The sequence below is a fragment of the Ailuropoda melanoleuca genome, chromosome 2 (assembly GCF_002007445.2).
Source record: "Ailuropoda melanoleuca isolate Jingjing chromosome 2, ASM200744v2, whole genome shotgun sequence".
In the NCBI taxonomy this organism is placed as follows: Eukaryota; Metazoa; Chordata; class Mammalia; order Carnivora; family Ursidae; genus Ailuropoda; species Ailuropoda melanoleuca.
Window position 1 is genome coordinate 131,418,944 of NC_048219.1, and position 27,002 is coordinate 131,445,945.

General features: G+C 33.6%; 1 protein-coding gene across 16 annotated transcripts in view; it reads left to right on the top strand.

Moving 5' to 3' along the window:
* SLC4A10 (solute carrier family 4 member 10) overlaps positions 1–27,002 on the top strand; it is a 304,114-nt gene that overhangs the window by 171,343 nt on the left and 105,769 nt on the right. For 7 of the 16 annotated variants that reach the window (XM_034654639.1, XM_034654638.1, XM_034654637.1 and 4 more), the window contains exons 6-9: positions 9,970–10,158; positions 19,876–19,967; positions 20,924–21,013; positions 26,026–26,183. In XM_034654639.1, the coding sequence (XP_034510530.1) occupies positions 9,970–10,158; positions 19,876–19,967; positions 20,924–21,013; positions 26,026–26,183 (529 nt within the window). The remainder of the gene's footprint in view (positions 1–9,969; positions 10,159–19,875; positions 19,968–20,923; positions 21,014–26,025; positions 26,184–27,002) is intronic. The other 9 variants (XM_034654633.1, XM_034654634.1, XM_034654641.1 and 6 more) reach the window with 3 other exon arrangements.

Genomic DNA, 27,002 nt, shown 5'->3' on the forward strand with positions numbered 1-27,002 from the left:
CCACCCCTCCCCTCTGAAGTCTTCAGTTTGTTTCTCATAGTCCATAGTCTCTCATGTTTCATTCCCCCTTCTGATTACCCCCCTTTTCTTTATCCCTTTCTTCCCCTACCGATCCTCCTAGTTCTTATGTTCCATAGATGAGAGAAATCATATGATAATTGTCTTTCTCTGCTTGACTTATTTCACTTAGCATTATCTCCTCCAGTGCCGTCCATGTTGCAGCAAATGTTGAGAATTCGTTCTTTCTGATAGCTGAGTAATATTCCATTGTATATATGGACCACAGCTTCTTAATCCAGTCATCTGTTGAAGGGCATCTCGGCTCCTTCCATGATTTGGCTATTGTGGACAATGCAGCTATGAACATTGGGGTGCATATGGCCCTTCTCTTTACTACGTCTGTATCTTTGGGGTAAACACCCAGTAGTGCAATGGCTGGGTCATAGGGTAGTTCAATTTTTAACTTTTTAAGGGACCTCCACACTGTTTTCCAGAGTGGCTGTACCAACTTGCATTCCCACCAACAATGTAGGAGGGATCCCCTTTCTCCACATCCTCTCCAACAATTGTTGTTTCTTGCCTTGTCTATCTTTGCCATTCTAACTGGCGTAAGGTGGTATCTCAGTGTGGTTTTGATTTGAATTTCCCTGATGGCTAATGATTTTGAACATTTTTTCATGTGTCTGTTAGCCATTTGTATGTCTTCATTGGAAAAGTGTCTGTTCATATCTTCTGCCCATTTTATGATTTGTTTATTTGTTTCTCGTGTATTGAGTTTGAGAAGTTCTTTGTAGATCTTGGATACCAGTCCTTTATCTGTGGTGTCCTTTGCAAATATATTCTCCCATTCCGTGGGCTGTCTCTTAGTTTTTTTGACTGTTTCCTTGGCTGTGCAGAAGCTCTTTATCCTGATAAAGTCCCATAAGTTCATTTTATCTTTTATTTCTCTTGCCTTTGGAGATGTGTCGTGAAAAAGGTTGCTCTGGCCGATGTCATAGAAGTTGTTGCCTATGTTCTCCTCTAGAATTTTGATGGATTCCTGTCTCACATTGAGGTCTTTCATCCATTTGGAGTTTATTTTTGTGTATGGTGTGAGAGAGTGGTCAAGTTTCATTCTTTTGCATGTAGCTGTCCAATTTTCCCAGCACCATTTATTGAAGAGACTGTCTTTTTTCCACCGGATGTTTTTTCCTGCTTTATCAAAGATTAGTTGCCCAAAGAGCCGAGGGTCCATTTCTGGGTTCTCTATTCTGTTCCATTGGTCGATGTGTCTGTTTTTGTGCCAGTACCATGCTGTCTTTGTGATCACAGCTTTGTAGTACAGCTCGAAATCCGGCATTGTGATGCCCCCAGCTTTGTTTTTCCTTTTCAACAGTTCCTTGGAGATTCGGGGCCTTTTCTGGTTCCATACAAATTTAAGGACTATTTGTTCCAGTTCTTTGAAAAATGTCCTCGGTATTTTGATCGGGATAGCATTGAAAGTGTAGATTGCTCTGGGTAGTATGGACATTTTAACTATGTTAATTCTTCCAATCCATGAGCATGGAATATTTTTCCATCTTTTTATGTCTTCCTCAATATCTTTCAAAAGTGATCTATAGTTTCTAGCATATAGGTCCTTTACGTCTCTGGTTAAGTTAATTCCAAGGTAACGCATGGTTTTTGGTGTTATTGTAAATGGGATGGATTCCCTAATTTCTCTTTCTTCAGTCTCGTTATTCGTGTATAGAAATGCAACTGATTTCTGGGCATTGATTTTGTATCCTGCCACCTTACTGAATTGTTCTATCACTTCTAATAGTTTGGGAGTGGATTCCTTTGGGTTTTCCATATAGAGTATCATGTCATCCGTGCAAAAGCTTTTTAGTTTGATGTAGTCCCATTTGTTTATTTTTACTTTTGTTGCCCTTGTCTGAGGAGACATTTCTAGAAGAATGTTGCTACATCTAAAGTCAAAGATATTCCTGCCTAAGTTGCCTAAGCTTTCTTCTAAGAATTTTAAGGTTTTAGGTCTTACAGTCAAGCCCTTAATCCATTAATCCATTAATTTTTGTGTATGGTGTAAGATAGTTATCCAACTTCATTCTTCTGCATGTAGTTTTCTCAACATAATTTATTGAAGAGATTATTTTTCCCTATTGTATGTTTTTGCCTCATTTGTTGTAGATTGACCATGTATGCATTGGTTTATTTCTGGGCTCTATTCTGTTTCACTGATCTATGTGTCTATTTTTGTGCCAGTGTAGTGTCATTTGAAATCGGGGATGATGACACCTTCAGCTTTATTCTTCTTTCTCAAGATTGCTTTTTGGCTTTTGGGGTCTTTTGTGGTTCCATTCAAATTTTAAGAATATTTGTTTTAGTTCTGTGAGGCCATTTTATTTTGATAGAGATTACATTGAATCTGTAGATTGCTTTGCGTAGAATGGAAATTTTAACAATATTAATTCTTTCAATCTGTGAGCATGGTATAACTTCCCATTTGTTTGTGTCTTCTGTTTTTGTTTTTGTTTTTCATTAATGTTGTATAGTTTTCAGGGTATAGGTATGTACCTCCTTGGTTAAATTTATTCCTAGGCATTTTATTCTTTTGAATGTAATTGTGAATGGGATTTTTAAAAACTTCTTTTTCTGATAGTTTATTATTAGTTTATAGAAATGCAATAGACTTCTGTATCTTTCAACTTTATCGAATTAATTTATTAGTTATAATATTTTTTGGTGGCATCTTTAGGGTTTTCTACATATAGTATCATGTCATTCACAAATAGTGATAGTTTTACTTCTTTCTTACCAATTTGAATGCTTTTTATTTCTTTTTCTTGCTTAAGTGTTATGGCTAGAACTTCCAATACTATGTTGACTAAGAGTGATGAGAATGAGCCTCCTTGTCCTGTTCCTGATCTTTGAGGAAAAGCTTTCAGCTTTCCACCATTAAGAATGTGGAATTGTCCTATATGGTCTTTATTATGTCAAAGTACATTTCCCTATACCTACTTTGTTGAGGATTTTTATCATAAATGGGTGTTGTATTTTGTCAAATACTTTTTCTGCATCTGTTGAGATGATCATATAATTTTTATCTCTCATTTTGCTAATGTATATCATGTTGATTGAATTTCAGATGTTTAACCATTCTTTCATTCCTGGAATAAATACCAATTCATCTTTTAAAGTTATTGGTGTGCCTTCTTATCACATTCCTTTCCTGCCCTATTTTGTAATTATTCTCTGTTTCTTTTCTCTTCTCTCATTTTTTTCCCTTGTGATTTGACAGCTTTCTTTAGTCTTATGTTTATATTTCTTTCTCATTATTTTTTGTGTATCTAGTATAGGTTTTTGGTTTGTGGTCATGGTGAGATTCAATATAATAACATATATATGGCAATCTATTTTAAGTTGATAGTCACTTGAGTTTGGCCACCTTCTAAAGGTACTCTGTTTATGCTCTCCCCAATCTGTTTATCATTTTTAGATCATATTTTACATCTTTTTTGTGTGTATTTCTAACCTATTGTAGATAATAGTTGATTTTACTACTTTTGTTTTTTAATCTTCATACTAGCTTTATAAGTACTTTATCCGCTACCTTTACTATATATTTGTCTTTACTAGTGAGATTTTATTTTATATATTATTTCTGGTTATGGCCTTTATTCTTTAGCTTAAAGAAGTCCCTTTAACAAATGCTTCTAAGTCCAATTTAGTGGTGATGAACTTCCTTAGCTTTTGCTTGTCTGAGAAACTCTTTTTTGTTTTCTTTTCAATTCTGAATTATAACCTTGACAGGTAGAGCACTCTTGGTTGAAAGTTTTCTCCTTTCTGCATTTTGAATATATCTTGCCACTATCTTCTGGCCTGCAAAGTTTCTGCTGAAAATTCAGCAGGTAGTCTTATGGGGTTTCCCTTGAATGTAACTAGTTGTTTTTCTCTTGTTGTTTTAGGATTCCCTTTTTATCTTTAGCTTTTGGCATTTTAATTACAATGCTTCTTTGTGTGGATCTTTTTGGATTAATCTTATTTGGGACTTTTTGTGTTCCTGGAGTTAGATGTTTGTTTCCTCTCCCAGGTTAGGGAACTCTTCAGCCATTGTCTTTTCAAATAAGTTTTGTTTGATCCTTTTTTTTCTCTCTTTTCTTCTGGGACCCCTGTAATATGAATGTTAGTATGCTTGCTGTTGTCTCACAGGTCCCTTAAGCTATCGTCATATTTTTAAATTTCCTTTTTTTTCTTTTTGCTGTTTTGTTTTAATGGTTTCCACTATCCTGTCTTCTAGGTCACAGTCTGTTTTTCTGTGTCATCTAGTCTGCTTTTGATTCCCTCTAGTATATTTTTCAGTTCAGTTATTATATTCTTCAGCTCTGTGAGTTCTATTTCGTACTTTCTTATATTTTCTATCTCTTTGTTGAAGTTCTAGGTGTGTTCACTCATTCCTCTTCTGATTTTAGTGAATATCTTTATGGCCATTAATTTGAACTCTTTATTCACTAAATTAATTATCTCTGTTTCATTAAGGTTTTTTCTGGGGTTTTATCTTGTTACTTTATGAAACATGTGTTTCTCTGTTTTCTCATTTTGCTTGATTTTCTGTATTTGTTTCTGGCGTTATGAGGAACAGTTATCTAGAGCTGCCTTGAAGGAGCGGCTCTGTGTTGGAGTTGAACCTTGTCATTTAACCTTACCCTAGTTCTCGGTTGATTCTCAGGCTGTCTCTTGGATTGTTTTAGAACTTTGTGGTTCAGAAATTCAGTCCCCCTGGCCACCTGAGCCTGCCACTCAAGGGGTATCCCTTGTGTAGGCTGGGTGTGCCCCTTGGCTCTGGTGGTGCTGGATGAGCAGCCGGGGGATAGGAGGGGGCCAGGGTTGCTTACCTTTGCTGTTAGGTCACTAGAGGGAGGGTACCAAAATGGCACCTACCAGTGTTGGTGTCAGTAAGGTAGAAGGAGCCAATAACAGTGGCATCTGCCAGCATGCCATCCCTGGAGAGAGTCCCAACAGACTTCTGCCTCTCTGGTAGCTTTAAGTTTAGCAAGTAAATCTCCTTCACTTATAATCAAGGCTCTTCAAAATGCTACTTTTTATTCTGGGTCCCAAAGAGTGTTGTTCTCCACATAAGCCCTTTAAGAGCAGAATCTTCATTCCCTATGTCCCTATGTCCTGTGTTTCCCCTGAACATAATCCCCATTGGTTTTCAAAGCCGGGCATTTTGGAGCTTCTTTCTCTGGTGCAGGACCTGAGGGTAGGGGTGTCTTGCATGGGGTTCAAACTTCTTTCCCTTAGTGAGAAGTGATCTATATCTAAATTTTTTTATATCTATAATGTTTTATACATATGTGTGCGTGTGTGTGTGTGTACACACAGATGTTTTTTGAGCTCCCTCCTGATTGTGGTTTGCCCCTTTAGTTTTTGGTGAGAGCATGTCTCTGCCTCTCCTACCAGTCTTGATGTGATCCTTTTATCTTTTGTTGTGGAGCAGGTGTTCAGCTAGTTCACAGGTTCTTTTAGGGGCTATTTTTTTTTCCATATGTATCTGTAAATTTGTTTTGTCCATGGGAAGAGGTGAATTCATATCTTCCTACATCACCATCTTGAAGTACCTCCTCTGAGTTTTCTATTATTGATAAACCCTACTTTGCCTCTACTTGATATACTATTATAAAATAAATATGAATGCATTAAAACCACCACAAAATCCAAACCAGGGACCCATAATCTACTTAATGGAAATTGCAAAGAAAATCTTATACTGGGAAATATTTACTGAAGGTCTCAATATTCTAATCATTCCATTAGGTGCTTTATGTCTTTAGGCCTACAGCATATGAGATAGATATTATCTCCATTTTATAAATAAGAACCCTAAGGTTATCCAACTTTACAAGATCACACAGCTAGAATCTGATACAGTGACCCAAGTCTGTTTCCCTAGTCCTTCCCTTTTACACTGAAGTAAACATTGTATGGGAGAATTCTGCTAATATTCAATCTTTTGTTGCACTCAGTAGGACTGTGGAAGGCAATTCATTGTGATATGATTGCTTTATATAAGGAGTTAGTGCCTCAAAAAATTAAATAGAGTTAATATTTGATCATCTAAGAGCAGTTTAATCATACTGAGGTTATTTTTAAATTATGAATTTAGTTTTTAGAGAAGCTTCAGATTCACCGAAAAGTTGAGGGGAAGATAGAGAGATTTCCTATAAACCCTTGACCCCATACATGCATAGCTTCCCTCATTATCAACATTCTCTACCAGAAAGTTATGTTGGTTACAACTGATGAACCTACGTTGACACATCACTATCACATAAAGTCCACGGTTAATATTAGAATTCACTCTGAGTGTTATACATTCTGTATGGGTTTGAATGAAAGTATAATGACATATATCCATTAGGATATCATAAAGAGTATTTTCACTGTCCTAAAAATCCTGTTTCATGTATTTCTCTTTTCCAAATCCCCTCATTTTGAAAAAGGAGATAATTTTGTGATTGGTTAGTGTTCTTTAGTATTTTTTTTAAAGATTTTATTTATTTATTTGACAGAGATAGAGACAGCCAGCGAGAGAGGGAACACAAGCAGGGGGAGTGGGAGAGGAAGAAGTAGGCTCATAGCGGAGGAGCCTGATGTGGGGCTCGATCCCATAACGCCAGGATCACGCCCTGAGCCGAAGGCAGATGCCCAACCACTGAGCTACCCAGGCATCCCTCTTTAGTATTTTTTATTACATAAAACTCCTCATGCAAAAAATTAAAATGTTATGAAACTGCTGACTTTCAAATATGGCAGTTTTATATGGTTCGATCTAATTCTAAGGTAAAACTTTAAAGTTTCCATTTACTCCTACCCCTACCCATTCTTACACAATTTGGTGTGTATCATTACGGTGTCCTTTCTCTGTATGTGTGTATGTGCCATAAATGGAATCATACAATACAAATTCTTTTGCAACTTGGATTATTTCTTTAAAAACAGAATTGACTATGTTTTTAAATTTAAAAAAATTTAAAAATTATTATAGAAGTATAAAAAATTTTTATTGACATATAATTGGCATACAATGTTATATTGGTTTCAGGTGTACAACTTATTGGTTCAGCAATTCTGTACATTACTCAGTGCTCACCTCCATAAGTGTTGTCATTATCTGTTCCTGTACAATGTGATTACAATCTAACTGACTGTATCCCTATGTTGTACCTTTCATCTCCATGACTTATTTACTTTATAAGTAGAAGTTTGTACCTCTTAATTTCCTTTATCTATTTCATTCATCCCTCTACCTACCTCCCTGGTGGCAACCAGCAGTTGGTCTCTATATTTAAGAGTCTATTTGTTTGTTTGTTCATTTCTTTTGTTTTTTAGATTTCACATTTATGTAGAATCATATGGTGTTTGTCTTTGTCTGACTTATTTCACTTAGCATATCTTTTTTGTCCATCCATGTTATCACAAATGTCAAGCTCTCCTGCATTTTTGTTGCTAATATTCCATTATATATCTATATCTATATCTATATCTATATCTTTATCTATATCTATATCTATATCTATCTATATCTTTATCCATTCATCATCTTTATCCATCTTTATCCATTCATCTATCAATGGACACTTAGGTTGCTTCCATATCTTGCTTATTGTAAACTATGCTGCAATAATCATGGGGAAGCATTTATCTTTTTTTTTTTAAGATTTTATTTATTTATTTGTCAGAGAGAGAAAAAGAACATACAAGCAGGGGGAGCGGCAGGTAGAGGGAGAAGCAGGCTCCCTGCTGAGCAAGGAGCCTGATGCAGCACTTGATCCCAGGACCCTGGGATCAGGACCTGAGCCAAAGGCAGACACTTAACCGACTGAGTCACCCAGGCACCCCAGCATTTATCTTTTTAAATTAATATTTACATTTTCTTTGGATAAATACCCATTAGTAGACTTACTGGATATATGGTAATTATATTTTTAATTTTTAAAGGAACCTCCATACTGTTTTCCACAGTGGTTGCACCAACTTACATTCTCACCAACAGTGCAGAAGGGTTCCCTTTTCTCCACATTCTCTCTAACTCTTGTTATTTCTTATCTTTTTGGATACTAGTCATTCTGACATGTGTAAGGAATGGTTATACCTGTTTTGATTGTGGTTTTGATTTGCATCTCCTCATGATTAGTGATGTTAAACATCTTTTCCTGTGCCTGTTGGCTACCTGTAGTCTTCTTTTTTCAAAATGTCTATTCAGGTCCTCTGTAATCAGGTTGTTTATTTTTTTATTTTTTTTTTTTTTTGGTGTTGAGTTGTATGAGTTCTTTATGTATTTTGGATATTGACCCCTTATCAGATATATGATTTGCAAATATCTTTTACCATTTGGGAGGTTGTCTTTTTATTTTGTTGATGATTTCTTTTGCTGTGCAGAAGATTTGTAGGTTGATAGAGTCCCATTTGTTTATTTTTGCTTTCGTTGTCATTGCTTCTGGAGTCAGATCCAGTGAGGAGCTGCTTTGGAGGGATGCTTGGAAAGGCAAGAAGGTTGAGTGAGGTGGAACCACATGAGAATGCTCAGTTGGGGCACACAGTGCTAGCAGGGTAGATGGAGCTTGGTAGAGTTGGCTCCCACAAATGTCCTGCTGTCTAGGCTGGAAGAGGGGAAGATAAATGGCACCTGTCAGCACTTTTGCTCTCAGAGAAATCTCCTGTAGATCCCTGCCTCTCTGGTATACTTTCTAAGATTAGTCAATAAGTTTCCTTCACCTATACCCCAGGCACTTTTCAAACCGCTGCTTCTGTGCTGTCTTCAGCTGAATTATTTAGTATGCTGTCTCTTTAGGAGTGGAGACTTAAGTTTCCTATTGCCCTCAGGCTCCCCTGGAGTTAAGCCCTGCTGGTTTTCGAAGGCAGATGTTAAAGGGACTAGTCGTCCCAGTGTAGGTCCTCAGTGCCAGGAGAGCCTGGTGTGGAGTCTGATCCTCTTTCCTTTCCATGTCTGTGATGTCCCTTCTATTTGGGATTAATACTGCCAGGAGTTTGGTTCCCAACCACATCTCTGCCTTCCTTACCCTTTTGTATGCAACCTTCTCTCTATGGCTAGCTGTGGAAGGTCTCTTCTGCCAGTCTTCAGGCATTTTTACAGTTAGCTGTGTAAATGTAGCTATTGCTTCAATGTATCTGTGGGATGGGGTAAGCTCAGGATCCTCCAACTTCACCATCTACCATCCTTCTTCCTATAATGAGGTTTATTGAAGTGATTCTGTAGTACCAAAAAACTTAAAATTTACTCATCTACTTATTTTATAGACATTTCTGACACTACATATGGTAAATATCAATCTGCTTAATTATAGCCCTCTGAAATCTTACCTTTATTCTTTGTTTTATGGTTATAGAAGACCTTTTTAATATAAATACATTTTTAAGGAAGCTTTGAGGGGGCTGACTTTATATCAATGTAAGAATTGTTTACTCTCCAAATATAACCAACTAGATAGCTGCCTAAGCCTCCCTGCATCAGATTTTTACAGATGGACTTTTGTTTACTTAAAGAAGAAACTTGGAAATCATTTTCTGCTAGAAAAAGGGAGAAGAACCACATTATAAGTATAAACCACTTTACAATTTTAAACATATTAATTATCTTGTTATTATCCCTGCTACTGTTTTCTCCCATTAGTGTGAATAATTGAGAATATTAAGTGCTTGTTCTCAATGCAACTATGTCCATTTAAAAAATAATACTTCATGAAATTATTACATATTTAAAATTGAATGGTTTATAGTAAAATTTTCCCAAGTCTTTTTTTGGTGCAACATTTTAACAAAAAGTTACAACTTTTTAAGGTTTTTAAAGGAATTCATTCTATTTTAAGATGAATCATATTATCTGGGGTATGCATATTTGGACTTAGTGGTTTGCTGCTTGCATACTATGCTAATTTACTGTGCTAATCTTTTCTTGTCTTCCTCCTTCAGATATGGTCCTTGACCAACAAGTGAGCTCAGGTCAGCTCAATGAAGACGTACGCCACAGGGTTCATGAGGCACTGATGAAACAGCATCACCACCAGAATCAGAAAAAACTCACCAATAGAATTCCCATTGTTCGCTCCTTTGCTGATATTGGCAAGAAACAATCAGAACCAAATTCCATGGATAAAAATGGTAAATATTTCTTTATTGTACTCTTTATGTTTATTATAGGTATCTGAAATTTTAGAGTGCTTCTAAATTCTTTAAAACATATTTTATTTGAAAATGATCTATTGAAATACAGATTGTTGTAGAAGTATTTCTTTTTTGTACGTATATAGTCTGATTATCAAGCATCAAATTATAGAAATTTTAACAAAGAATTTAAATTTCCTGAAATGTTCATGAAAGAATGAGAAGGAAACTTTTATCGAATAAGAAGTTACACACTCAAATGCAACAAACATAAACTGAGCATCAGTTGTAACGCAGTCAAGGTCCTAGTCTTCATCCCACAACTTGAGAATGTGATGCAATGCTTTGAGTTATGGTTTTTTAAAGTTAAAAATGAATAATGATCACCAATTATTGTTTGTGGAAAAGAGATATTGATTTCATGTTATTCGTAATCAACAAATTCCATGAGAGATTATGACTGAAAAGGCCAGCTAGTGCCTTGCTTGTGGCTCTATGTATGTTAAGCCAGATTTCCAGTTCATAGGCTCATTGCTGTTTGCAGTGCTGCGTCTTCGATGTCCGTGGAGCCACGGTGCACTTACTATCTTCACACACCAGCACAGATGACACCAATCACTGTTGTTTTGTTTTGTTTTGTTTTTTAGCAATCATGACTTACCCTTTATGGCTTGTGCTTCAGACTGTTTTATCCTTCTTTTGTATTTTGTTCTCTCCTTGCTTCTATTTGAACCTTCATCATTTACACTAAAGAAGCTGCTTAGGAATCTCTTGGTACATCCATCCTTTCCATTAGTATTATGAAGGAAAATTAAGTTATCGTGAGGATGATATTAATTTGTTAAACTTACATCAGCTATAAAAATTCCCAGTTCTAAAAGATAAAGATTAATGAAAAGTAATTTCAAATGCTGTACTAGAAAGACTCTCACTTGCACAAATGCACTAAAGCATGTATGTTTCTGCACAGACTATTTTATGTCATTTCACTCCTACTTTCAAAAGCTGTAGGGATGCCTTAAATACAAACGCGTGAAAATGAATTTCTCCACATTGTGCTTTAAATGGGATTTTTAAACCAATTTTCCTACTACTGAATCACATATATACATATAGAATAAATGCTTTAATAAATCAATGAAGATGATTAGATGTACTGTTGTTTCAGGGCACAAAACTAGTTCTCAATGGCAAAATGATTTTTGAAATACTTATTTGATTTTTTAAATCATTGTCCTTATATAGCAATCTGCAGTTGTGCATACACAGGTATCCCCTGCTTTCTGAAAATTCACGTTATGCCACTTCACCTTGGTTATTTTAAAGATTTATTTATTTGAGAAAGAGAGAGCGTGCACATGCATGTGGGGGAGGGGCAGAGGGAGAGAATCTCCAACAAACTCCCTTTTGAGAGCATGGAGCACAATGCGGGGCTGGATCTCATGCCCCTGAGATCATGACCTGACCTGAAATCCAGTTGGACGCTTAACCCACGGAGCCACCCAAGTGCCCCATGCAACTTCATTTTCATGAAAGATCTGCATTAGTACCTATTTTCATTAACCAAAAGAAATCCAAAGAGGCTTTTGTTCCAAAAAAAAAGCTGTTACTGTACTTTTGTGGGTCTTAAAAGTGAAGTGGCATAAGACAAACTTTCGGAAAGTGAGGGATACTCTTCACTTCGTGCCATTTTGGCTTATGAAGGGTTTCATAGGGACACTACTTTTGCGTAGCAAGGGAAACCTGTAGTAAGTTCAGTTAAGTACGTTATAACATATACCAACTTGTATTTGTAGATTCCACTGAGCATTTTGAGGTTTAATGATTTGCTTTAAATCACATCATATATTCAAAATGTATTCATATTCTAAATCACAATTTGCTTTAAAATATACATAAAAATGACAAAGTGAAGTTTTTATATTCTGAGACTTAATCTAAATCTAGTACTTTTATTATGCTTATAATACTAGAATTTATTTGGGTATGATAATATTAAAACAACAGATTCTGATATATACTAATTTTGATGTTGGGCTTATTTTTACATGATTCTGAAGACCTTATTAAAATATCTCTATGAACTAACTCTCTATGAATGCAAGCACATTTAAAAAAATTCTGCCTTTATATGATTACTTTTAATAGAAATCATACAATAAAATCTATGTCCATAAGAAGGATATATGTTTATTTAAAAATGCAAGGCTCATGAATTGAACTAGCCATAATTTATATTTCAAATTTCACTGGAATAATGGTTACTATAAATTAACTTTATTGCACTTTATTTATGGAGGGAAGAATGTAATGAATTTTATGGATGACTAATTTATTGTAATATCATGTAGACCTAGAAACAGTATTTGATACTGCTTTAAACTTCTGGTAAACATAAGAAGAAATGACAGAATTATAGCCTTGAATCACAAGTCTACATATAGATACATAGAGATACAAAGTTTTCTGAAAGCCTGCTTTTTGCCTTCCTGAGGCAAATGCTTAGTTTTTCTGAAAACTAGAATGTGAGTACTTCTGAAGTGATTCTGTCACTATCTGTATAATCAGCCTTTATCTAAACATGTAGAGATCTTTTTGAGGCACACATTAGAGTAATAAAAACTTGGAAACATTTCTAATAAGATTCATATACCCAATTAAGTATTGTTGTAGAGTATGCTGTCAGAAATGGTTTTCTAAGCCTAGGCTTATAACACCTCCTTGTGACTCTGTTTTGCTTCTTCGTACACTTTGCATAATTATGTGTGTTGAGAATTCTGAAAATATGTATAGACTCACCAATTTAGAGATAAATCTCCTATCCAGAAGTGAAAATAAGTGTGAAAGACCTTTATTACTAAGGTTCTCAATCTACTTAGGAACCCAAAAAACTGACAAATTCTAGATAAACAAACAAATCGGAATTCATAGCCGTAAATACAGATTTGACATTGTTTCAGAATATGCAATGGAGATTTTTTTTGTGTGTGTGCAGTAGTACAGAGAGAGATGCAAAAGGATTTTAAGAAATCCAAAAAGGTGAAAATAATATTCTTATTATTAAAAAAAATATCTTCAGCAGAGTATTTCATTCAAAAAGATTGACTTTTTTCTTTTAACATTATAATGTAATGAGGATTTTCTGGAAACTTGAAAACAGAAAATGTTTTCCTTCCCCCTCTTGTCTTTAATATACTGTCAATTTTGAGGCAAAACAATTGAAATTCCCTCAAAAATGAACTGATATTTATGTAGACATGTCTAATAGAGTCGAATAGAATAAGGTTTCTACTTCCTTAATTGACTTTTCCTTGAGAATTATTACCTTGGTAGTAATCCCAAGGGTAAATTAAATTCAGATATTTCAACGTGAGTCTCAAATGTGGTTCTTCCCCATTTTATAGATTTGATATGCAAGATAGTGATTTCCTTGCTCCCCTCCACCCTGAGTCTGCACTATTTTGTTCATAACTTTTTAGTGATTTGTGATAATTTGTCAGTCTCACCTCTAAATATGTTAGCTTTACTTTTTTGTATAATTTTTTTTCTTGATGTTTTGCACATTCTCTTAAGGGCTAAGTTGTAGGATGCTATGGATTCACCGTGCATTTGAATGCCACCATGCTGTGTTTAACTTTCACTTTTCATTAAGCATCAAAACTGTGAGAATTAAATGTCTGATTCTGATGTTTCAATAAAAAGTGACAGTTACATTTGGCAAAATAACAGCAAGAAATAATAGAAAAATAATATCTTCTTTAACATTAAAACTCTGAAAAAGATATGTGTGGAAAGTACTCAGAATAAATATATCAAGAATACTCAATAATTCCTTGAAACTAGAAGGACTTTCTAAAAATAAAAATAAGACTTGTGTTAAATGATCTGAAAAGTAAATATATCAATATTTGTATTTATCATTTAGGTAATGAGACATTTGGATTACAAATCTCATATAAAATATTATTAACCTACTGATAACATTTGTATGTTTTAAAAATAATTTAAGACTCAGGTGTTTGCTCAGGTGTAGGTTATTCTCATTCCACCGTGTTCCACTAATAATTCTAACTCTATTTCTTTTCCTTCACGTATCTTTTCTCCCTCCTCTTACAAATACTTTCCAGTTGCATCTTTTATTTAGGATCACAAAAGGAGTTACAGAGCAGAAGGTCTCTAACTTACTTTCAAAACCATAGGTTACAGGAGAACATTTAGATTTGGAAGGATGGGGATATGAGTTAATTCTGTAGGCCTGTGTAGATTCCAGCCCTTAAAATAATGTACGCATGTGTATTGTGAATGATTTTTATTTATGGCTTTTGGAAATCGGTTTTATTGCTTTATAATCACTTCTTTTACAAATGCTGTACTTTTTATTTTCAGATGTATAATGTTTTTATGTGTTGAGCTATTTATATGCTTTCATGTTTTTTAAATACTGTGCTCTCGTAAGTAAGATACCAAAGAGTTTAAAAATTATTTCACATAATGTTCTGCCTTTGAAGAAAAAAAAACTAGACTTATAATTCTTAGAATTACTTGAGAGAAAACATGTTAAAAGATTCATGTAGATGTCAGAAGTAAACATTATTATTCAATAAAGGTGTCTTCCATTGTTCCAAAAAAAAAAAAAAAAAAACCCAAGGTGACTTGTTAACAAAACTGACAGTTCTGTTCAGAGGCTGTATTGTTGTTACTGAGTTTTAGAATATTAAGACTAGATATTAACAGCAAAAATAGATCTAATATGATGTGTTTAAATTTATTCTTTCTTATATTACATTAATTATTTTCAGGCATACTAATTTTTCTCCAAGTTTAATTATGTGCATACTTTTTATGTTTTTGAAATGTAGCTCACCTAATCAACATTTTCTAAATATTTAGCCTTTCTTTCTTCATGTTTTCTATTCCCATGAATAAATGTATTGTTACACATGTATGTAACTTTGTCATTCATCTTTATATTTCTTTATTTTGCTCTGTCTTGTGTCTGTCTCTAACAGGCTCATCTCATCTCTGTACCTCCCTCATCTCCTACCTTTTGGGTACTCTAAATGCGTTGAAGGTTTCTGAGGTAGTGTAAATCAGCTTGGTCTCAAGGTTAATAGTAATGTACCTTTATGTCTTCATCCCAGTTTCCTTCAATACACATGAGTTTCAGCAGTTAAGCAGTAGCAAATAATGCTATACTCAAGTGATATATTATTCTCCTATTGATTTGAATTTGGCCAAATAGGAGTTAAAAAGCTGCTGTTTTATGACATAATTTATTTAAAGAAGAAGAAACTGTAGGTAAGGGGTTAAATGAGCTAATATGATACTTTACAGATATTTTGAGAACATATTTTACAGTTGTGTTTCCATAATGAGATGTTTTAATGATATTGACATTACTTAAAATTAAAAAATATTACTTTTGACATAATTTCATGTTCCTTCCCCCCAACTTTATGAAGAGGGAAATGACTATTCCAGTCTCACAATGGACTTAATGAAAAGTTTATGAAGTAACAAGTAGAATGACAGAGCTCTCATTTTCTAATTAGCAGTTACTTAAATTACTCTCAGTTTTCTCCCATGCTTGCCCCACATCTTTTATAATTTGCCTTGGAAAAATACGTGGTCTATAATAACTTTTTTATCTGACTGATATATGCTCCCTCATGGAAGTCCAAAGGAAAAAATGAATTCATGACTCAAAGGAAAATTAATTCAAGCAGTTGCTAATATGAATACTACATAATATGCATTTTGATTAACAAGATGTATGACAAATATTAGAGTTTTGGATTTAAGATGGTGAAGTAGTTGAGTTTAAAAGCCTGGAAAAATAGGGGCACCTGGCTGGTTCAGTTGGTAAAGGATGTGACTTTTGTCCTTGGGGTCATGAATTCAAGCCCTATGTTGGGTAGAACCTACTTAATAAATAAATAAATAAAAGCCTGGAAAACTAAACATATGTAGGATGATGTTAGGTTTCTTAAATGTTTACATTTAGGTAGTCATGACCATCTCCCAGTTAATACTAATAGTGTCCATTTTTCATTCGTTTTTGAATAATATACTCTAAATGTAATTAGGCTCCTGAGTTAATAAATGTCTGTCTTTCCTTTTTTTTTTTTTTTTTTTTTTGTANTTTTTTTTTTTTTTGGATAGTCATCTTCGTGCCTCAAAATTATTTAGACATTATAATAACAGATGTGATTAAACATTGCAATGACATTTATTTATAGGATATATTAATATGAATAGTGTTCAATGGGTAAAATGAAGGTAATATAAAGAAATAAATAAAAATATGTATGTTCAAAAGCATTGTAGCATCATGATTAGAAATAGTATCATGAAAATTAGCATTTCTAAAGCTTCCACACATATATGTGAATGCTAAATCCTAATGCTAAACATTATACCATTTTGTCCTGGAGGGAAAAATATCCTAACAAATTCTTTGTTATTCTGTTAGAAAACATACTCTCCCTTTTGGTTGAAGGTAAAATCCTATACCTGAAAATTGGCATTCTGTGAATTACTATTGTTTTAAACATCAGACAGAAAATATGGGACGCCCTTTCAAAGTCTATATCTACTGATTCTTCTTATGTAATAGTATTTACATTAATAAAAGTTATTTTGAAATCCAAGCCCATCCCCTTCTTCTGAAAGGCAGTAATTTTTGGAAAAAACTAAAGAGATCAGTGTTTACAAAGACAAAGACTATAGTCATAAAATTTATTTTAATTTATGGAATTTTTGGTCATCCAACAGACTATACTTCATGATTTAGTTACATATATATTAATATATTTAGATAGATCTAGATATATAAAAAATACAATTTTAAGCCCCTTAAAGACTTCTATTTTTCCAAAATAACCCAAACCAAAGTTGTCAGTTTGATTTTTAAATTATAATATCTGTGTATTTTTCTACATCCTGCCAAGTTTTCAGATACTACCTTGAAGATACAAACATTTAATGTTTATTGTTTTGTTTTAACAAATTAATGTACATATAAAGAAATAAAATTTGGAGTTCTCTTTAAACTTTGCAGGACTGTTGATGTGATTAAATATATTTATTACTTGTATTTCTATTTTTATTTAACTATTACCTCTGAAATATAAAGCATATCAAATTTGTAGCTTATATTTCTATAGCATAGGTTGGTAGTTTGAATGCCTTTTTCATATATGAGCATATATTCTATTCACATCTCTAGAATTTAGAACTTGCAAGAAATTTCCTATCACCTGCCATGTCTTCTGCTAGTTAAGTAGTCTCCACTAGGTCCTTATTCAGATCGTTTAAATGAATCATGGAACATTGCATCAAAAACTGGGGATGTACTGTATGGTGACTAATATAACAAAATAAAAATTATAAAAAAATATTCATAGACACAGACTTCAGGTTTCTTCCTGATTGTCACCTTTATGAGGTAATATTTTGTAAAATTTTCATCATCTTAGAACAAGTATAGAACAATAAATCTCAAAGTGTTAATATTTACAAGAGGAAATACAAGTGCCAATGTTTTAAAGATATCACATGAGCTGAAGGTAATTTATAAAATATTCTGCTTTTAATGTATATATATGTGAAAACACAGGCTATCCAATGTATTCAGAATTTAAGTTATGACATATTTTCTATCCAATTAAATCTCTTCAAAGTGGGTGATTTTGCATCGGATTGACTCTTTTTGTATGTATTTGCTGATCGAATTAAATAATTTGTCCCTCCCTGTAGTTTTATATCACATGAAATAAATTATCATAAGAAAGCCAATATATGTTTATTTAATTTTTCCATGCCTTGAATTTCACCACTCAATTTTATGGAACATTCAGTAAATTTAGGTTTAAATATATCTAGTGTTCCAATTCATGAAAATATGGAGAAATGATGTGAAACTGGTGATTGAAGACATCTGTTAGTAGCACAAATGCATTATGTAAAAGGTTTTTTTTTAAATTACAGTTATTATTTTGAGAATGATAAATGAAATGGCTGCTAATGAACAGTTCACAGTCATAGCTGCACATGGCGGTTAGAAATGGGAGAATGAGAATAATTGATGCTGTTTATGTCTGTCATTTCTCTGAAGTTCATGTATCTCTTGGAATTTGATGTAATCAGAATTTGTGCACATGGTGGGAGGTAAATTTGCTTTAAAAATTCATTTTAAAAATCTTCACCAAATGTATTATTTTACTTTGTGTAGTGAAAGCAGAGAAATATTTAAGTTTTGGAAGAATCTTAAGTCCATTACTTTCTGGCAATATAACAATTTTAAGACATAACAAAATTGTACCTATTAATAAACGACCCCTGCCTGAGAGGCCTAATTGTTCCAAAAGCAAAATTATAGTTAATATTTGAAAACAAATTATTAGTATTTTAAGTCATACTTGGTAATTTCTAGGTAACAAAGAAAAAGTGGGATTCCAGGAGAGAACTTGAAGAAAAGTTTCTATCTGTACATACACTAGTAGTTTAGAGAAGGTCAGATAAGTACAGATTCTAGTAAGTGGAGAAGATGAGACTAAAGGTGAACTTTGAATAAAATTGGGATTTAAGTAGGGTACAGAGAAGAGGCAGGCAGAGAGAGAGGAGAGAGCATTTCTGTCTAAGGCTGGAGCGAATAAGAGCGGTAATTTGGAGTCACTGAGTTATGGTCATAAATAAGGTCAAGGCTTCAAAGCTGGGCTGCCATTACTCATTTCATAGCAAAAGTATTAAGTGAGGATGAGGGGAGGTTAGGGAAGAAGAAAGATGCAAGTGAGAGTAAACAGAACTTAGTTTTTATCATTTAATTGCTGAATAGGGACAGATTTTAGATAAGCTGTGATTGAAAAAGATCTTTCTATTTCGTGAATAGTGGAATTTAATTACCCATTGTCACATCCTCACCTCTACTGTCCATTTAACTAATATTGTAATCTTCCCTATAATGGGAAAAAGACTACAAAGTAATTAAGTTGCTGGTTAGTGTTAATGGAAAATTAATACAATTCAAGTTTATTGGTCTTTTCAGATGCAGGGCAATATCAGTATACTTACATAATTGAATAGTAACAAGGATAAAATCGTATTCACAGGGTCTGTACTGTGCAAGGGAAAGGTTATTTCTGACTGCCCCTGTCATATAGAAATCTCTAGAAGTTTTTGTCAAAGCATTTTTTCTCATTGTCTGTTTTCTTCAGATGCAATGGAAGCTATAAATATGTTGTGTATTCAGATACATCTGAATATTTAGATAAATATTTGCCCTTTTTAAAAAAATTACATTTTAAATTCTTCAGGTTGAGCTTAAATCATAGATGTCTATCTTGTTATATATATATATATGTATATATATATATATGTCATTAGTTTTGGATGAAATTTAGAAACCAATGATGTTTCAAAACCATGATTAGATTTAAATATTTTGCAGATGATCTTCTTCATAGAGAATAGCTTTTTAGCTGTGGAGTTTTAGTCTGAGAATTGGCTTTCTTTTTCTTGACTGAATTCTCCCATTTCTATCTGTAACTGACAAATAAGAGTATTTGTATTGATATAGATCTATTTATATTGACCATGCTTACCTCATAAACTCATTAAGAAACCTATGTTAGCCTAGATTAATTCATTTTTCACTCAATCTGTCTAGAATTGTGTAAGTAATTGTTTGTATTCTGTAATAACAATTTCTTTTAGCAGGTCAGGTTGTTTCTCCTCAGTCTACTCCAGCCTGTGTTGAAAATAAAAATGATGTGAGCAGAGAAAACAGCACTGTTGACTTTAGCAAGGTAAGCTTTTCTCTCTCATTTAAGTAAGCCGCTGAATTATTACTAGAAATTACTACCCATTTTAAGAGGTGTTGACACAACTTTTTGCATGTACTTTTTTTTTGTTTCTTAGCCAGAGCTTGCTACTGTTACAGATGATGTTAGCATTTAAGTTCACCTGTAACGTTTTGCTTATTCACAACACCAAATGTGTAAGTTTTATGTATAGTCTTCAGGTTTCAGCCACTTGGTATAACGTATCTCTTCCAGAAAAAAAGAATAGGTGGACTTCACAGAGAATTTAATAGAAGTTTATTGTTGAAAACTATTGCTAGTTATTTTGTTCAATTTCATTTTTCTTCTATTCGTGGAAAAACAAACCATATGATATAAACTTCATTGTCATAATTCAGGAAGGCCTTAGTGTAAGGAAACACTAGAACCTAATAAGACTGAACAGAGTTTTGAATAAAAACATAATAACTGACTCTGTTGAGGGATCCAGCTAAATAGAGACAATTCAAATGAAATCATTTACTTGAACATATTCTGAGAAAATAGAATACGTGTGATTTTCGTTAGCAAATTCCTGACAGTGTATATGTGCTATTGTAGGCTATGGCAAACTAACACTTGACCAGGAAAAAGGAGTTTCCATATTGATGAAAAATAAATTCTCTTTATCTGAGTGGCTGAAACAGTAGTAACCCAGAGTGACTTTTTTTCCCCCTGAAAGCACTTAGCACTGGCAATGACTGTAGCGGTGGGAGGAGGTGGGAATGGGAGGCAGAGTAGAAGTTGCCTGCATCAAGCTTCTGAAGATTAATGGCGATCAGTTCCTTGTTGCTGTTTCAGAATGCCTCTGCCAGTGCCTAAATGGTCTAGGTCTAGTCATGTGCATGTTCTCCCTCTGGTGCCTGGTGGAGTCTCCGTGGGAGCACGGTGTACCAGCTTAAGTCTGTTAATTATGCGTGCAGGGACTGGGAGGCCAACAAAAGGGGCATACTAGTCCCTGTGGGATGAAACAAAGGCATGAAAAAGGACCTCCACACCAGCAAGAGAGAGAGGTGAGGGCATACTCGGGCTATCTTTCTACAGTGGTTCAAAGCTCATTTCATCATATGGAGGCATGTGATTCAAATATTAAGACAGTTCAAATGTATTATTCCATTTGCCGCTCCAAAAAACATATCTTTTTAAATCATTACATCTTCATTCATCTGCAAGTTGGAATAAAATTGTCACAAACTGCCATACATTTAATTTCTGAAATTCTTCATTTGAAACAATATCTTAAAAGCAATGACATAAAAAGTTGCTTACTTATTTATGCAGGCACTAACAGCATAACAAGGGCACATTTAACACTCTCAAAAACAATGATAATACATCACATCCTTTGAAATAAACTACCTTTTAACTTTTTTAAAGGATATAACCCCTTGACACTGAATTTTATATCTCCATATCATTTTGCTTTTAGTTCTCTGACCTATCTTTGCAGCCTTCACAAATGCTTTATCACATCTGAAAGAAAATGAATACTGTCAATCGGGGAGAGTAGTCTCATCTTCAGGTCCCCCAAAATAATTAGAACTACAGAAGAGAGAAAAATATATATTCTTTCCTTTAATCCTTATCTTCCTTATTGCATTTCCAATCACTGGTCCATTTCATCTTTTAACAGGCAAGGTAAATTTCCACAGCCCTCTACTTAGTGCCAACCATCTCTATTCCCCAGTCTCTTGTCCATATCATGGCACATTGGAAAGAACATGGCCTTTGAGAAAGAACATCAGATCTTGAATCCTAACTCTAATATTTATAAGCTATCTGATCTTGGAGAAGTTCTCCGTAATTCAGGTCCTTCATATGTAACATAAGAACAATATTACCTATTTTTAATTTTGTTGTAAAGATTAAATGAGGTAATATATAGAGAGAGCCTGGCGGAGCGCTGAATATATAGCAGATAATCAATAAGAAGTGGCTATTATTATTGCATTGTTGTTATTATTAGCAGAAATAGTATCAAAAATAAATACTAGACCAGAATTTAATATGTTTTTGTCTCCCTTGGATGTCTAGTGTCTTGAATGGTGCTTGGGATGTATTTGTTGAATGAATCCTATGAGAATTAATGTAATTTAAGCCTTTAGCTCTGGAACTTTTTTCCAAGTAATACTTCTTACCTTATTACCTCGAAGGGCAGAGTAATAGGGTTTGGAAAGAACAAATGTGATCTATTGTTATGGAAACAAATTTTGGTGCCAGATTTTACAGGTACATGAGTTAAGGGTTTTTAGCCCTGATGATTTCAGTTTGGTAGTGAATTTGTGAAAGCTCAGCTGGTCTCCAGGTTACTGTGGCTATGTTAATATTTAAGCTTTAATATGTAGATTCCAAACCCCAGTAGGATTTTGTGATGTTAAGGGGGGAGAGGAGAGTATCCTAGGTACATTCAATCTACATATTTTTAACCCTTCCAATGGATAAGCTCATCAAATTTATTGATTTGAGGAATGCTTTTGAATATAATCTGAGTTGTCAGGTTTTTGCTTCCCATAATGCTTTTAAAAAGCGATGTGTCAAAACACTCTATATCTTTTTGTTTTTTAAACTGCCATGTAGAAGATGGCTATTTTAGTATTTCCCAGATGTTGGTGGTGTTTCTTTTATTTCAAATGACCCAAAGAAGACTTCACATTATTTTCTATGTAGAAGGAACTTTCTTCTGCATCTATCTTTAGCATGTGAAACATACTACAATGAGTGGATTTTTAAATCCTTGAACTATGGGAAACCTTAGAAAGCTTCTCATTTAGAAAGTGAGAAAGCTGAATCCCAGAGAGGGTAAGGGAACTGCTCAAGATCAGTGGCTGGTTAGTGTCACCACACCGTTTCTCCCCAGAGAATCCCTATTAATTTTCTTGTACTTTCTTTCTATAATGGGCTTAAGACTTAAACTTTCTCCCTAAGTCTCATCACTGTTTCCATCACATCTCAGCATGTGGCTCGTCCAGACACTTTCCACCATGATCTTCTGTCTCACTTTGTTCCCTAGAGATGTATCTGTTTCTCACCTGCAGCTTAAGTACCAAATGCCCAGAATAAAGCATCTTTCCCTTCTTAGCATAAAGGTCTAGAAAGCCCAGAGCATGAATGTGAATCCATATTCATAAGAGTACATACCTTGATTTCTTCAAGGTCCTATCCAGAGAACCAGAAAATTCTAGTTTATGTTCATTCCAACTGTTTGAGTCCACTTGAGGATTGTCTTAGGGATATAGTTCAGCCTCGTTCTTCAGAGCAGTTTTAGATATTTGTAATTTTATAAAACGTTAAATTGTGGTTCTTAAATATGATCTTTTGTTATATTAAAAGGTAGTTAGATTGTCAGGGTTCTTCTGAATAATGTATTAGCACAAATACAAAAATATAGGGCTAATGCAAGAAAAATATAATTATCTAATATAATAATATAATTAGATAATGTATTATATAATCTATTCCTTCCAAGTATATGACCACCCCAAGAATAATATAATGTAATGAGTATAATATGATGGCTATTCCAGATATATATTATTTAACTATAAATTAGTACATTTTAAACCAAAAGACAAATTTGCTAAACCTGAAATTATGCATTTTCTAAATAACAGATATAAATCAGTGATATATTCGGTATTACATAATGGAAAAAAATTCAAATGCTAGGATCCTATATTTCCTTTTGTAAAATTAGACTATTTTAGCACACTATGTGTTCCTTAATTTAATTAAATTGCATCTTAAGGTGTTTATTTGTATGATTGCCACCAGCCTGAGACACAGATTTTAATAGTTGAGGCTACAGCATTTGTCAAGGAATAAATGAGTTTATAGAAAGTTTTTTGGGGGGTGCCTGGGTGGCACAGAGGTTAAGCGTTTGCCTTCGGCTCAGGGAGTGATCCCGGCGTTATGGGATCGAGCCCCACATCGGGCTCCTCCGCTATGAGCCTTTCTTTCTCTCCTACTCCCCCTGCTTGTGTTCCCTCTCTCGTTGGCTGTCTCTATCTCTGTCGAATAAATAAATAAAATCTTTAAAAAAAAAAAAGAAAGTTTTTTGGGTGGAATTTCAATTTCTCAGTAAAGTTATGACAGGTTATTACCAATATAATTCAAATTTATCAATTATAGATTTTCTTAAAAAGCTGTTTCACTTTAAATTTTGTTTCAGTGTATTAACATTGTATAATTGTTATTTTCCATTGGGAGAAAAAAACTTAGTTTTTTACTCTCTTAGGCCCTAAAAGACTTATGAAGATATTTTATGCTTTTCTCACAGGGTTAATAGTGTATAGGTAATCTTTTATCCTCTCCTTGAAAATTTATGCATTATTGTAAAATTGTAAAGCATTACTAATTTAAAGCATTTTCAATGTGTGCATTTCTTCTAGCTACAAAAATAAAAATGAAAATATGATAATAATTCCCATGAAATTTAACCTTCTATTATTAAGGTAAATAAATACTTTGTATCTATAAATTAAAAAGTTAGATTCCATAAAAGGAAAATATTTACCATGTAATATCCGAATGTATATGTTTTATGAGTTTACAAATTTATATTTGGAAGTATATTTGTAGAATAAAAACTTCGGTATTTATAATATTTGTCATAATTTTTTATAGGCAGTTTTGCTTTGTTAAATCATAATTTTTTTCTTTAGAATAGAACATTGGTTCTATTTAATGTTTTTAGTGGAGTACTGCAGATTATTTTTATGTTTAATCTTTGTGATAAAATGTGTACTTCATCTAATAGGATTTATGTTTTATGACATCCTTATCTTACAGAAAAATTAAGTGGTTATAAACCTTCTGACTAGTTATGCTGAGGTCTTGATTTCAGAAAGTAACCTATTTAATGTAGTCATTACAGTCTGGCTATGGACTTTCTAAGGTACTCATCCTAAAAGTTTTCATTTTTTTTTCATTTTAAACTTCTTGGTAAAAATCTTCTCAAATCATTAAATTTGCAAAAGAAAAACATCTTCTTTGCCTTACTTATATTTGCCAGAACTCTTTTCTCTCTCTCGGCTATCCTGACTTTGTCCCTGGGGCCCCATTTCATTAGCAGGAGAGCATACAACCAATTACTACAGCAGATAAACTCTTATTCTCCCTACAAACGATACCCATAAAAAGCAACTTAAATGAATTAGAAACAAGAAATAGGCCTTGTGAAATTGACTTTAAAGTCAGTGCTTGATTTTCACTGAGGCCCTGTGCATAAAAATTGATATTTACCCTTAAGAATGTTTTACAATCATTTTCCAGAATTCATCTTCTAAACATTTCTTCTTATTAATGATCGCTTTTGTTTTGTATGCATTCATTTCAATCACAGACATCTCATATCAGAAATTCAACTATGGCTCTTCAGCAACTTCAAATGTTAATACCTTTATTGTTTTCTTTACTCTGCTGTATCTAAATTCTAATTTCTGATGAGAAATTGAAAATGAAGAATGATCAGGCCAAGTATAGAATGTGAAGGATATAGAAAAACTAGAAGAAAGATGAAGACTAAAGTCATAATTTATACTGTAAGGAGAAACATGGTTACATTTCTTTTTAAATAAGCATATTTTGAGTACGAATTTAAATGTATTGTACACAAAATTAAGATGACGTAGTATAAAATATCTAAATCTGTTGGCGAATACTAATTAAATTTTGATTCAAGTATATTCATTTACTCGAGCACATACATTTTTCTCCCTGAAAATTTCAAGATTGCTGATGGCAAAGAAGCATCTTTTAAAAACATGAGATAGAGAAACTAGAGTATTCAGCTTATTTATGAGAAGATAGAAAAATATACAAGTAAAGAAAAAAGTTATTATTTAAAGGGCAAATGAGTTGTTTAACTATTTTAAAACTTTATTTACATTATATATATATAAGTTAGATTTATTTCACCTACATTTATTGATGGATTACCGTGGATATTGATGGATTATGAAGCACTGTGCTAAGATATGATTTAGCAAATTTTGATTTATCTTATTTTACTTTGTGATGCTCTCAGGTTGATCTGCATTTTATGAAAAAGATTCCTCCAGGTGCTGAGGCTTCAAACATCTTAGTCGGGGAGTTGGAGTTTTTGGATCGAACTGTAGTTGCCTTTGTCAGGTTGTCTCCTGCTGTGTTGCTTCAAGGACTGGCTGAAGTCCCGATTCCAACCAGGTAAAAAGTATCAGGGCATCTTTTGCATTTTTCTTAAACCATTTTTTTTGTAAACTCCCCCCCCCAAAACCAAACCAAACCAAACCAAACCAAACCAAAACAAAACAAAAAAACCCAAGGAATAAATATAATTTCCTTTGAAAGTTTTTTCTAGAAACTAATGTGCCATTCACAAAATTGTTTCTTCTTGTTTGTGGAAGAGGAGAAAAAGTATTTAAAAAATGTTTCTGTCTTTTCCTCCCTCCTCTCAAACTCCAATGTTTTCTTTCAGGCTTGCTCCTTTACTCTGAATACCCTGGTCTATTTCACCATATAAATCCTTTCTTATAATGTTGGTAAAAAGGATAAAGTGTTAGGCTTGCCTCAAAGATTGCATTAGACTATAGGCTAAAGAGAGGATCCAGCAGATTAGGGTGGTCAGACGCAAAAAGCTAAAGGTTTCAAAGGCTTGGCTTATGCTTGAATGAGGAGGCCTTCCGAGTACATGTAAGTGCCATCCTTAGGAGATGTCTGTCTAATGTACTGTGTGTTTCCATCTCAGGAACAGTATGCTTCCCATACGCAGAGTGAAAACTCATTGTTCATTAGCATTGTGGTACTGTGCTTGAATTCAAATCAAAAGTACAAATTTAATTTGATTACCTAAGCCTATTTATCATTTAACCATCCATAAAATCTAACAACTTAGGGATATCACAAACTGAATTACATTGTTTATCACTTATCTCTAGTTCATAGATAAAATATATGTTCATGGGCAAAATTGTGAAGAAAAAGAAGACTATTGACTTCAGCATGTTAGGTTCCTAGCAGTTCATC